Consider the following 11,063-nt stretch of genomic DNA (forward strand, 5'->3'; position numbering starts at 1 on the left):
CGAAGGAACGATATAATTTCGACAAAATTTTGTCTCTACACGTTAACAGCACAGTGTAACAGAGGCAAAACTCATCTTCATTTTTAAAACGTCATTTAATTTGATTTATAATATTAAATTAAACTCAACCTTACCAAAACCACCGGTTCTATTTCTCCATTACAGACTGCGGCGCGGCCGATTTAGTTTCAGCCGGTGTGGTGTGACTGGGGCTGGGGTGTGTGTGTGTGTGACAGGGTGACAGGAAAGAAATGGAGCTCTAACAATAAGGAAAAAAGGAGGAACGAGCGAAATATGATCGCAATCATGCACGTCCCGCTGCCAAATAATAGTCTCTTTTAGAAAAAGAAACAGTCCATCGGCCGGTCATGGGATCTCGGTTTCCGGGTGGCCGGCGGGCAGCAGTGCGGCGAGCGCGATTCGTCTCATCCATCAACAAGCGCGGGTGGCGGGCGAGGCGGCGCGATACTCCATCCATACACTCCATTCCGTTTCCATTTCACTCCGCCCGCTAGCGTGGAGACCCATTGTGACCGGTGGAGCTTGCGAATGAATGCTCGCTCGGCTGAGTGGCCATGTGCCCCACCACCACCACCACCAGCCCGGGGTGGGCTGGGCTGCTAGGGGCCCGACCAGGCCCGGCCCGCTCGTCGCCGTGAGAAAAACGATTATGTCACAGAGTGTTAGTCGCCGCATTGGCCACGCGCTAATCCTTCCGCCTGCGGCCGGACCCGCCCTGGAACAGCCCTGGAATGCACTGCGAACAGCAGTGCAACGGGGTTCCCTATTTGTCGCTTTGCAGGGCACCATCGGTATCTATACTTGCATGTAGTTTATGAGGACCTTGCCCGCTAAACACTGCTGTACTAACTGACCGTAAATACGTTTCCCCACAAATTTTTACAACGCCGGTTTTGGTGGAGCCAAGAGCTTCCTCGTATCAGTCCCACCACGACCTAATTCTACGCGAGTGTGATACTTCTTGAAGGTCTCCCACAGGGGGCGATTAGTCTTTGCCGTAGAAAATAGCCTTTCCTGAGAGACTTGTCTGTCCAGTAGACTAGGAACAATCCCCGTCCCGAGGGGCCCCAAACTGGTGAGTCACGCTGTCAGTGAGTCATTTGGTAAGTGGGTTGGCAGTTGGCGGCGGCTAAGGCCACCCCGTAGCACATTCCAGGCCCTGGAGGCCCAGGCCTCGGTTCGGGCCGCGGTGCTGACTGTTCCCTCTCTGCCGACAGGTGCACTGGCTCGGCGTGCTGCTGCTGCTCAACTCGAGCGCGGCGCAGATCTTCCCCTTCTCCAACCTGAGGCACATCTTCAAACAGGAAGGTAAGGGCGGCGGCGGTAGCAAGGCCCCGGGGTCCCTGGGGCCGCCACCCACGCCTGAGCCCAGCACCACGACCACGCTCGAGCCCCCGACCACCACGGGGCTGGCGCCCTACCTGGCGCCCTACTCGCTGCTGGACGAGGACGATGGCTACCGCGAGTTCCAGCGGCCAGAGTACGTCGTGGAGAGGCCCAGGCCGGCGACCCGGCCCACGAGAGTGGGCCACAAGGCCGGCGCCGCCAGGCCGGCCCAGGCGACGCTGCAGCCGCAGGCGACGCCGGTCAGGACACCGCCCACCAAGCAGAAGAAGCGCCTGCCCTCGCACCTGGTGCCCGTGAGAATAGCGTACGAACCCACCACGCCTGCCTCCGGTGACGTGCATGTCCTCCCCTCCGGTGACGGCCAGCCCATGCAACCGCCCCCGCTGTACCTCATCCCCCCGCGCCTGCCTGCTGACCCTGCTGACCACGCTAACCCCTCTGCGGACTACCCGGACGCGATGGTGTCCCCCACGTCCCCGCATGCGGCCCGGACAACCGAGACCGTCGTCGACACGTCGACGTCCGCCTCCGACGCCGGCCCCCTGCTCGCCCCCGCACCCCTGCCGCCCGTCCCCGCCGTCTATCTGCGCCCGCCCGGCCCGCCGACGGGGCCGTCCAAGCCCGTGCTGTTCAAGCTGGACCTCGGCGACGTGGCCAGCGAGGCGCTGTCGCACAGCACCAACCCCGGCATCCTCCGGCCGGCGCAGGGTCTGGCCCAGGCGCCCAGCAGCATCGCTAACAGCATCGCTAACAGCATCTCTAACCACAAGTTTGCATCCGCCCCGCACAACGCCCTGCTGCCCGCCGCCCAGCCCAAGGGGAAGGGCGGCACCAAGGGCCTCCAGCAGGGTCACGCTAACCACAAGGACGCGTTCCCCAAGGGCGGTGCCGCTCCCAATCACAGGCCGGAGCCTAACGGAGACAACCCTCTTGTTGAATCTAGCGCCGCCGAGTCGTCCGCAGCGGCCGCAGCCGTCATCCTCGAGGGCCCCGGCCACCGGACGCCCGGCAACCACCGGCCCGGGGCGCGTCCGCTGTCGTCGCCGACGACGCCGACGCCGTCGCGCGCGCCCAAGTTCAAGAACCACAAGCCGGCGCCGCCGGGCCAGGCGCCCGCCCCCGCCAGGCCGGTCAAGTACCACAACCACCGGCCGGGCTCGCTCGACGGCGAGGAGTCCATGACCAGCCTGCGGTACAGGAAGAGGCCGCTCGGGCCCATCGAGCAGGTGAGTGGTGGCACTCGCCGTGTCTGTGAAACACAAAACACCACGCGAAAAACGGAACAAAAACGTAGAAGGAAAAAAAAAAGAATGATAAAGTTTTCCGACGGATTTCGTTCGTTGTTGTTGACAACTCTTTTAGTTACTTCCAAACAGGCTCCTCCGTCCGCCCGACTGACTGCTGCCTTAACAAAAGGGCTCAGGGGGTGTGGGGCGATATCCGCCTCGCGCCGCTGCTCCCGCCCCTCGCCCTCGCGTCTCGGAGGCCTTTCCGAACCGTTCTCCTGCTATCTCGCTCCGTCCCGGAGCCAGCCTGCGCCGGCCCCGTCCCGTGGCCGGGCCTGCACTGCGCCTGCGGGCCCCGGGCCACAAAGGGCAGGGCCGGGGCAGAGCGCAGTCCAAGCCGTGTTCTAATTCCCATCTCTGATTAGCGTACTTTTCGTCCTTGGCGAAGAGGCAGGCCGGCCTGGGGAGGGTAAGGAGGAGGGGGGGGGGGGAAATCGGCCGCCGCCGCCACCCTCTCCCTTTAGTTCTGTGCGTCTGCGCCTATTTCTCTTATTGTTTTTCCTCTTTTCCTGTTCCCCGTCTCCTTCGCCAGGGGGTAAGACTTAGGGGTTATGCTATTATAACTTGAGCTAAGGCCTTTTTTCCTCCTCGGTTTATTTCTTTTCCTCCGTTCTTTTCCCCCAGTCCTCTACGATTACTTTTACATAATTGTCTCTACACAGCGCTGGGCAGGGCAGGGCAGGGCCAGAAGTCTCCCTCAACTCCATGTCGACTCTATTATTCAAACGACGCATCCCCACATCGACCCGGCGAGGCGCACGCGGAACACACCATTGCACTCACGGCGCGTCCCCGCTTGTTATTTGCAGGAGGTGGCGCAGACCGGCCTGCAGCACCAGGGCCAGTACCCGCACGCGGGCGACGGCGAGCGCGTCGAGTTCCAGATGCACGGACTCAAGGGCCCCAGCTCGTACAAGTTCGGCTACGACACCGGCAAGGGGTGAGTACAGGTGTTCTGTGTTTCGGATCCGTTCCGTAATAGTTCATACAGGTGCTGTCCAGACACATAGCGCGTAACAGGGCACATAAAGCCACGCCAGTCGCCTGCGAACCGTTGGGTAGGCCAGCCCGCAGCACACTCCAGCATACTGAATTAATGTGGCCTACCGACCAGGCGATTGGTGCGTTGATCGGCACTTGGATCACATCACGAGAGAGACAAACCAGCTGTCTGCTCTTTCTAGATGCCTCAAACGTGTTTTCCTTCGCGCGTTCTTCCCCAGTTAGGTTAGGCATGTTACCGCAATAGCGTCAGCCTCGTAATAGACCCTTATATCGTGTAATAACGCGAACTAGTGTGGAAAATCTCTGCGCTAAAAGTTTGCTAAGGAGTCTCTGTTCACCAAACAATCAGAAGTGACCAAGTAACCGTTGGCTCCGCACAGTTAAAGTCTTACGAAGCAAAATGCCAAATGCTTCGTACCTACGAATGATTTGCTCCCTACGAAGCGTCCAAATCCTTCGTATTACAAAGGATTTGGCATTTTTCTTCGTAAGACTTTAACTGTGCGAAAAAAACAAGCGTAACTCTGCCAGTGCCGGAGAACAAGAGTAACTGGCAGCAGAGCGGAGAACTCGAGTAACTCCCTATCTAAATAGCCAGGCGTTACTCGAGTTCTCCGCGCTTGTGCCAGTTACTCTTGTTCTCCGGCACTGGCGGAGTTACGCTTGTTTTTTTCGGAGCCAACGTAACGACCCTCTCTCTCGCTGGAATCGCGTGTCTGGTTTATTGAAGAACGGCTCCCAACAAGCAGCGACGCCTGCTTCCAGCGCTGCACGGCTGCGCCTGCACACCTCCATGTGCGGCCCCGTAGACCCGTGCGCGCGGTGTGGAGGGTATCCAATACAGGGAGAGCGGCATGCCCAAGGCCCTACACTACTTCCCGCCCCCAGGAGGCCCCACCCCGCCCCACTCCGGAACTCGCCCCCTCAACTGTCATTGCCAACAGTTAGGCCTCTGGGGCTGTTCTCTGCTCCTCCCCCCACCATCCCCCGCTCCCATTTTCGCAACGTATGTGTGCGGGGAAGCGCAAGCGCCTTGCCAGCTCGGAGAGAATCCGCATTTTTTCCCTCTCCCAGCCGGCTGAGTTGAGAGAGAATGAGAGAATGGCACAGGTGGGCGAGCGGGGCACTCCCGCGGGCACCAACACTTCGAGAGCAGCAGAGGCGCCTTACGCGCGCGTGTGTTCTGACTGCTGTAAATATATCTTTCTTTCTTTAGGCAAAACCGCCAGTTCCGCTACGAGGAGCGCGATCACCACGGCAACGTCAAGGGCCACTACGGCTACGTGGACGAGCAGGGCAAGCTTCAGGTCGTCAACTACAAGGCGGACCCGCACGGCGGCTACAAGGCGGACGTCAGCAAGCTGCACACCTAGTCCTCAACCCCCATTGCCGATCAACGGCGAAGGCGTCGCGTTTCTCTGACATCAGCGGTGCGGGCGAACCCGTGCAGTGAACGTCTCGCTCGTGTAACGGCTCTAGCGGAAGTGTCTGTTGATGTTGAATTATTGTGTTGGCGAAAGGTTTTATAAACGGACGACGCGGGTCTTCGGACGACATGCAGCTGAACACGGAGAGAAAAGGAGAGAAAGGAGAGGAAAGAAAGGGCGTCGCCACGGTTGGATGACGACCCCGCGGCCCCGCGCCGCCAACGGCAGGCGCGTCAATGATGCCGTCAATTCGCGTGTGCCGTCCGCACGCCGCAGTCGACAGCCCGTTGACAGCGGTTTCGCAACTCCATGCTGAGGGACGGGAAGGCTCATACAGTATATATAGATTTGTTTGTTAAAAATTATTTATTTTGTCTGTAAATAAAACGCGTTGGAACGTGAGTCAGGGTAGCCCTAAGGGGGCCAAGCCAAGGAATTTGATGAATGTAAGTTATTGTGGCCAAGCTGGTTGGAAAACGGGTCATGTAATTTTTGTTCCCCCGAAACAGTAGTCGCCCTCCTCCCCCTAAAAAAAAAGTTAATCGACCAATCATCCCCAGCCCAATAAAGTGGGAGGGGGAGGGGGCATAGATTGACCATCTTTATTTAAGCAGTTGCTGTGAGTTTTTTCGCCATAGATTCTATTAGTTGAGTATGACGGGGACCAGTAGAGCGCCCGACGGAGGGGGAACAGTATATTTTTGATACTTATTCACAATTGAAAAGTTTACAAAAATCAAGCAACTGTATTCATCCAAAGACACATGATTGTGATATCCAAGGAGCTAAATATGAAAGTGTTTCCGAACTACATTTAAAGCTGTTCCTCCCTCGGGCTCACTCCCGCAAGGGCCTCTGCCCTCCGACCGCTAAAGGGCCGTGCAGCAACCGCCCCGTAACTCACCAAAGAGAGTCCAAGTAGCTGCGGTCCGGTGGGCCTAGCCCAGCTCGTTATTAGAGAGGCACTAATTTATTCTTAATTGTTACAATGTGTTTTGTGTGATGATGAAAGGGCAGAAAAAGTACGCGTGAAGTTTCTCGTGCAACCTTCTTTTAATATACTGGAAAGCAGAAAAGATTTTGAAAAACAGAGAAACTGAAAACAAACTGACATTTTTGTCTGTTTTATTTTTCAATACTTTTTTCTTCTCTTCTTTTAAAGCGGCACCAGTAAGGTTTTGTTTTGCTTGGAAATGTTACGAATTTCACAAAGTGGGCAACGATACTCAATTCAGTATGTCAGATGTAATCATTGTGATCATAAAATTATCGGTTTAGTCTCAACAATCATGCGAACATGCGAACACGGCCGATGACCAGAGAGCTAACCCACAGCGGAACAATGGGGGAACGACGAAAAGTCCTTTGCGCCTCGCAAGCCATCCTCACGGCCGCATGGGGCCTCGAGGCTAGCTGAGCACTCTTTGAGATTTATTGCAGCGGAAGGCCATTTCTTTCCCTTACAACGCAGTTCACAATGTTATGGCCTCTCAGTTTTGTTGTATTAAAAAAATCTACAATTTCTATCATTTTGTCTTGAGTCATGCACATGTGTTTTGAAAAGTGCCCCTTTAGAGTAAATTAAAATTGTGCTGTGTAAGATGCAATAATAACTGTTGTATTACAAGATATTTTTTTACAAATTGATGTCATATTTTATCTTGTTGAATTCTTTTAAGATGCCCATATCCATACACTTTGCAAACTTCATAGTATAGAAACACGGGTCGTCGTCCACATCTGGAACAAACCAAACAAACAAAAAGTACCACTGTAAAGTACAACTTCATGTTTAATTTCAAATGGGCAGTTTCACTTCAACGTAAGTGTCAAGAACAGTTTCACGAAGAGACGATTGTCAATGCATGCAAGCAGTCCTCCTGTTATGGCAGTTTTCTCTACCCGCACTGTTAAAAGCCTGCGAAGTATTTTGCTCCTTTGTAACTACGAAGCATTTACTTCGCAATTACAACGTGATGCTTTGCAATTACGAAGTGACACTTTGCAATTGCAAAGCGATGCTTTGCAGCGTTTTCATCGCTTCGCAATTGCAAAGCATCACTTTGTAATTGCAAAGGAAATGCTTCGTAGTTACAAAGGAGCAAAATACTTCGCAGCTCTGCAAAGCAAATGCTTTGTAGGAATTTAACAGTGCGAGCTCTTCCTGACAAGGACCGATTGCTCGACCAAGCAAATCAAGCACCAATCAGGCCACCTTCAGCCAAACTGAGTAGCCAGCGCAGTGAAGCGGAGCTGGCAACGGCGTTTTTCGGAAGGGTCTGCAGGCATAGCTTGTCCATCCTGTCATTTACGTCAATTCTCTATTCACAACACACTTCGGTGTAAGGTCCAGGACTGCAGCGCAGAGCCACAGCGCCGGGCGACGCGCCGCGTTCTCGCCAACATCGTGTCTTGCAATGTCATCATTATCGTTGTCCCCGGAGTGCAGCAGGCGCATCAGGCCCGCCACTTTCCCCCTCCAGACAACAGATGCGTGGCGTGGCGGGGTGTGGCAGGCGGCCGGGCTCCGGGCCGGGCTCGACGCGCCGCCGGCATGGGTGGCACTTGTTACGCTTTTATGTTTCACTTTCGCGCTCAGTGGATGGCAAGCCCGACGCTGAGGCCGGCTGTCTTGCTGGACAGCCGAAGCGTCGGACAGGGCAGTAAAGTCATAAAGCGGTGAACGAGAGCGTCAATACGACCCTATCTGGTTCTGGTTCGTCATGGTGACCTTTTAAACGAGTTGTGAACGGGAACGCAGAATCTTCCATTCCGTGTTAGAGAAATGATTTGTTTCAGGGAAATCCGAATCACCCGACAAGTGCTCCTCTGCTCCTCATATTTGCCGTATCAAGCCGCATCGGTACTCACCGGAGGCAGAGCCGAGACGGGCGAAGCAGTTGTGGGCGTCGCGCATGGCCGCCACCCGGGGCCGCAGCTCCGGCACGCTGTCCTCCAGGCGCTTGACGACACGCGCCTCGTCCAGGAAACCCGCCTCTGACACCTGCACGTCAAAGGGGGGAGTACTTTCACATACACAACAGGCCCCCCGACGCAAGACACTCCTGTGGGGAGCTCAATTTAAAACACTTCAGGACGACTCCTGCTCAAAGGTGTCCATATTGGAACGGTAGTGTACGGTGATGCAAATGAGTGATATCTTTGATGTAAGTCCTGTAAGCCGCCACCTACGCACGGCCGCGGCACGGCCAGTCGCAGCGTCGCAGCGCAGCCCGGCGCGGCCAACACGGCCAGGAAGTCGGTCCGTCACGCCTCCGGGCTGACGCCGCGCGCACAGCGGGCCCGGCCCCGCCCGGCCCCGGGGATTAGCGTCATCAGATCGATGACAAAATGGGCACCGCAATAATGTGGGACAATAATCCATTGTGCCGCAATGATCCGCTCGTGACGGAAGAAAAGCGGCAGTGTCTTCAACGTGGACGGTCGGTACCTCCACCGCGGCGCGAGCAGGCCCCCGTGGGTTGTAACGAAAGTCGCACAAAACTTGAGCAGATAATTTCCGGTCACCATGCGGGCTAACGGTTATCCCGCGGGGCCGCCCGCAGCCCAATAGCCCAATATCCTTTTAGGGCATGGCTCTGCTTTAGACTTACCAGCCGAGTGTTGGCGAAGGCGCAGTGGAGGGCGCACTGCAACAGGACAGACAAGCTTAGAGAGTCTCACGGCGACCACAGCTGACTATACTCTCTGAAGCGGGTTCAGCTTACCGCAGCAACGTCTCCCTGTCGGTCCTGCCCGTCCCGGTGGTCCTTGCGGCTCCGAGGCGTGCCGACGGGCTGGTGGAGGCCGTAGTACGTCACCCAGGTGCCCGGGGTCGCGGTCCTGGAGCCGGCGGGGGAGGCGTGCCTCGAGGCGCTCCACGGCCTCCCCGCGGCCCTGCGGACCCTGCCGTCGACAGCCTCCCGCCGCGCGTGCTTGGGAGGGACAAAGAGGAGCGCCACGGTTAACAGTATCATTCCAGTTAATCATGCTCATGACGACGCAGGAGCGGGCAACCAAACACGAAGAGCACACTCCTGCTCCGTATACAATTGGCACACAAAATAGTCGCCTAACTGCCTTTGGTTGTTGTAGCGCTTGGCTGGCGTTCTTTACGCTCGTGCCTCGATGTGCGTCATTATTAGCAGGTCATGCAGGTCATTAAATCCCCCCATTAGTTTTATTGCAGCTCTGCACTGGACCCTATAAATATCCCGACCTGCTGGCACTGGACCTGCGTCCGCCTCCCCCGAGAGGCCTCCCCCGTGCTGTTGACGCCGTTGACGCCGTTGACGCTACCGCTGGCGCTGGCGCCGCTCACGCCGTCGGTGCTGCCCCCGCCGGACCGCGGGGAGCTGTAGAGGTCCATGCACTGCCGCAAGGCTTCCAGCAGCTCCGCGTCCAGGCTGGATTCACCGGGGTCTCCATCCCAGCCGTCGTCCTCCCCACTGAAGTCATCCTGCACCAGTCAGTCACCATTACATCTGACATTTCACAACTGAACAGTTCGAATGTAGATACGAACTCGAACAAAATCAGCCCCAAAATCTTTCAACCAAAACGAACAAGAATAGCGAATTTTTCTCTCAAACAAACAGAACCGAACAGTTCTTTGTTCAAATACCAGTGAACAAGCCAGACTGCTACAATTTGCGCCTTTGTTCAACTCTCGGTACCACCCTCCCACCCCAAGTTGCCACTATGTAAACAATGTTTAAAACTGAGTAATTTAGATTAGTGTTGATATCTTAATATTCTACGGGATTACCGGATTTAAAACATCCGACGTTTGAGTCAAAATGTGGAGTTTTTACTTATTTTTTCATTTAAAACACATCGGCTGGGTGCTGCGAAATAAAATAAGAAGCTCCGTGGTGGCCGATGCTCACTTGCGTCGCCAGTCCGGAGCTAGCTGTGGGTTACGATGCATGGGCTGGATTGTCAAAAATTCGTTTATGTTATCAGGGCGAAAACTTGAGATAGAACGACAGTAGACGCCCCAGACCAGATAGTACTTAAAACAGTAAATGATTCCCAGGCAAGGTGAGCAAAATAGGAAAACTAACCGTGGTGTTTCACCATCCACGTCGCCGACCGCTCACCGCGTGATAGTCTCTGCCGTGGTGCTTTTATCGGCCTATGTATTCTGTATCAAAGCGAGCAAGATGGTCCCCAACCTCTTTTGGCTGCAATTAAATCGCATGTGAACATTAGTTCGAGCAGCTCACGAACATATCGCATCCGAACACCCTGTGTTCGAGTTCAAACGATCACGGACAGTTTGCTGTTCGTTCGAGTTCGATCGATAGCGAAAACGTTCGCTCATCACTACAAGGATCATTCCAAGTAGAAAACCAAAGAAAATAGAGATCCAAGGGAAAACATGTGTTTTCCTAGAAAGCGAACAACGTGGGACCCATAGAGGATGCTCTATGTCAGTCAACCAGTGTCAGCGGACGAGGTCAGCGAGGAAACAGCTCATGAATCATAGCAGACACGGATTGCTTTCCAGAGAAATACCCAATTCCTTGTGCGTAGTTTCGGAAGTACGACTCACCCCGCCGACGGGCAGCCGCCTCGCGAGCACGAGCGGGAGGACTTGCAGAGCGAGATGCAGGACGAGCAGCGCGCGGCGAGCCATCCTCCTGGCGACAAAGCCGGCACGCTGCGACCCTTTGGTGCCGGACCCCGCCGCCGGGGCCGGGCCCGCCGCGCGGACACCGCGCCGGACATGGTCGCGGTGCTCTACTGCAGCACGGCCTCGTCACTCGCTTTGGCTGTCTTTGGGCTGTCCGGGCCGCCGCTCTGTCTGCGCGCTCTGTCCACTCTGTCCGCGCGCACGACAGTGGCACGACAGTGGCACGTCCCCCGCGCTGACACGAGGACTGACGCGCACGCACACGCGCCGGCCCCGGGCCCCGGGGGACTCACTCGCCGCCCGCTATTAGGGCTGCACGACAAACAGTTCCGGCTGCAC

At 55.9% G+C, this 11,063-nt stretch overlaps 2 protein-coding genes across 3 annotated transcripts in view; one reads left to right on the forward strand and one right to left on the reverse strand.

Moving 5' to 3' along the window:
* Positions 1-6,745, forward strand: part of LOC113215710 (proline-rich protein 36-like) — a 13,238-nt gene extending 6,493 nt beyond the window's left edge. Inside the window, exons 2-5 of one of the 2 annotated variants that reach the window (XM_052268012.1) lie at positions 1,239-1,672; positions 2,312-2,594; positions 3,464-3,594; positions 4,876-6,745. In XM_052268012.1, coding sequence (XP_052123972.1) covers positions 1,239-1,672; positions 2,312-2,594; positions 3,464-3,594; positions 4,876-5,032 — 1,005 coding nt within the window. In that variant the 3' untranslated portion in view covers positions 5,033-6,745. Of the gene's footprint in view, positions 1-1,238; positions 2,595-3,463; positions 3,595-4,875 lie in introns of both variants that reach the window. The other variant, XM_052268011.1, reaches the window with a different exon arrangement.
* Positions 6,684-9,613, reverse strand: LOC113212492 (uncharacterized). The gene is made up of 5 exons (XM_026431208.2): positions 9,306-9,613; positions 8,815-9,021; positions 8,701-8,736; positions 7,958-8,090; positions 6,684-6,826 (listed from the first exon to the last, which is right to left on the reverse strand). Exons 1-5 carry the CDS (start codon positions 9,453-9,455, stop codon positions 6,723-6,725), a joined length of 630 nt encoding a protein of 209 aa, XP_026286993.2. The 5' UTR covers positions 9,456-9,613; the 3' UTR covers positions 6,684-6,722.
* Positions 9,614-11,063: the final 1,450 nt, after the last annotated feature.

Source organism: Frankliniella occidentalis, unplaced genomic scaffold (genome assembly GCF_000697945.3).
Source record: "Frankliniella occidentalis isolate FOCC.00 unplaced genomic scaffold, Focc_3.1 Scaffold62, whole genome shotgun sequence".
In the NCBI taxonomy this organism is placed as follows: Eukaryota; Metazoa; Arthropoda; class Insecta; order Thysanoptera; family Thripidae; genus Frankliniella; species Frankliniella occidentalis.

What these genes read in the sequence shown, in the direction of transcription:
- LOC113212492 (XM_026431208.2), bottom strand. Translation starts at nt 9,455, where the DNA reads ATGGACCTCTACAGCTCCCCGCGGTCCGGCGGGGGCAGCACCGACGGC. An exon ending in GACAGGGAGACGTTGCTGCG is followed by an intron (nt 8,737 to 8,814) that starts GTAAGCTGAACC and finishes GTCCTGTTGCAG; the next exon opens with TGCGCCCTCCACTGCGCCTT. An exon ending in CCTTCGCCAACACTCGGCTG is followed by an intron (nt 8,091 to 8,700) that starts GTAAGTCTAAAG and finishes TTTGACGTGCAG; the next exon opens with GTGTCAGAGGCGGGTTTCCT.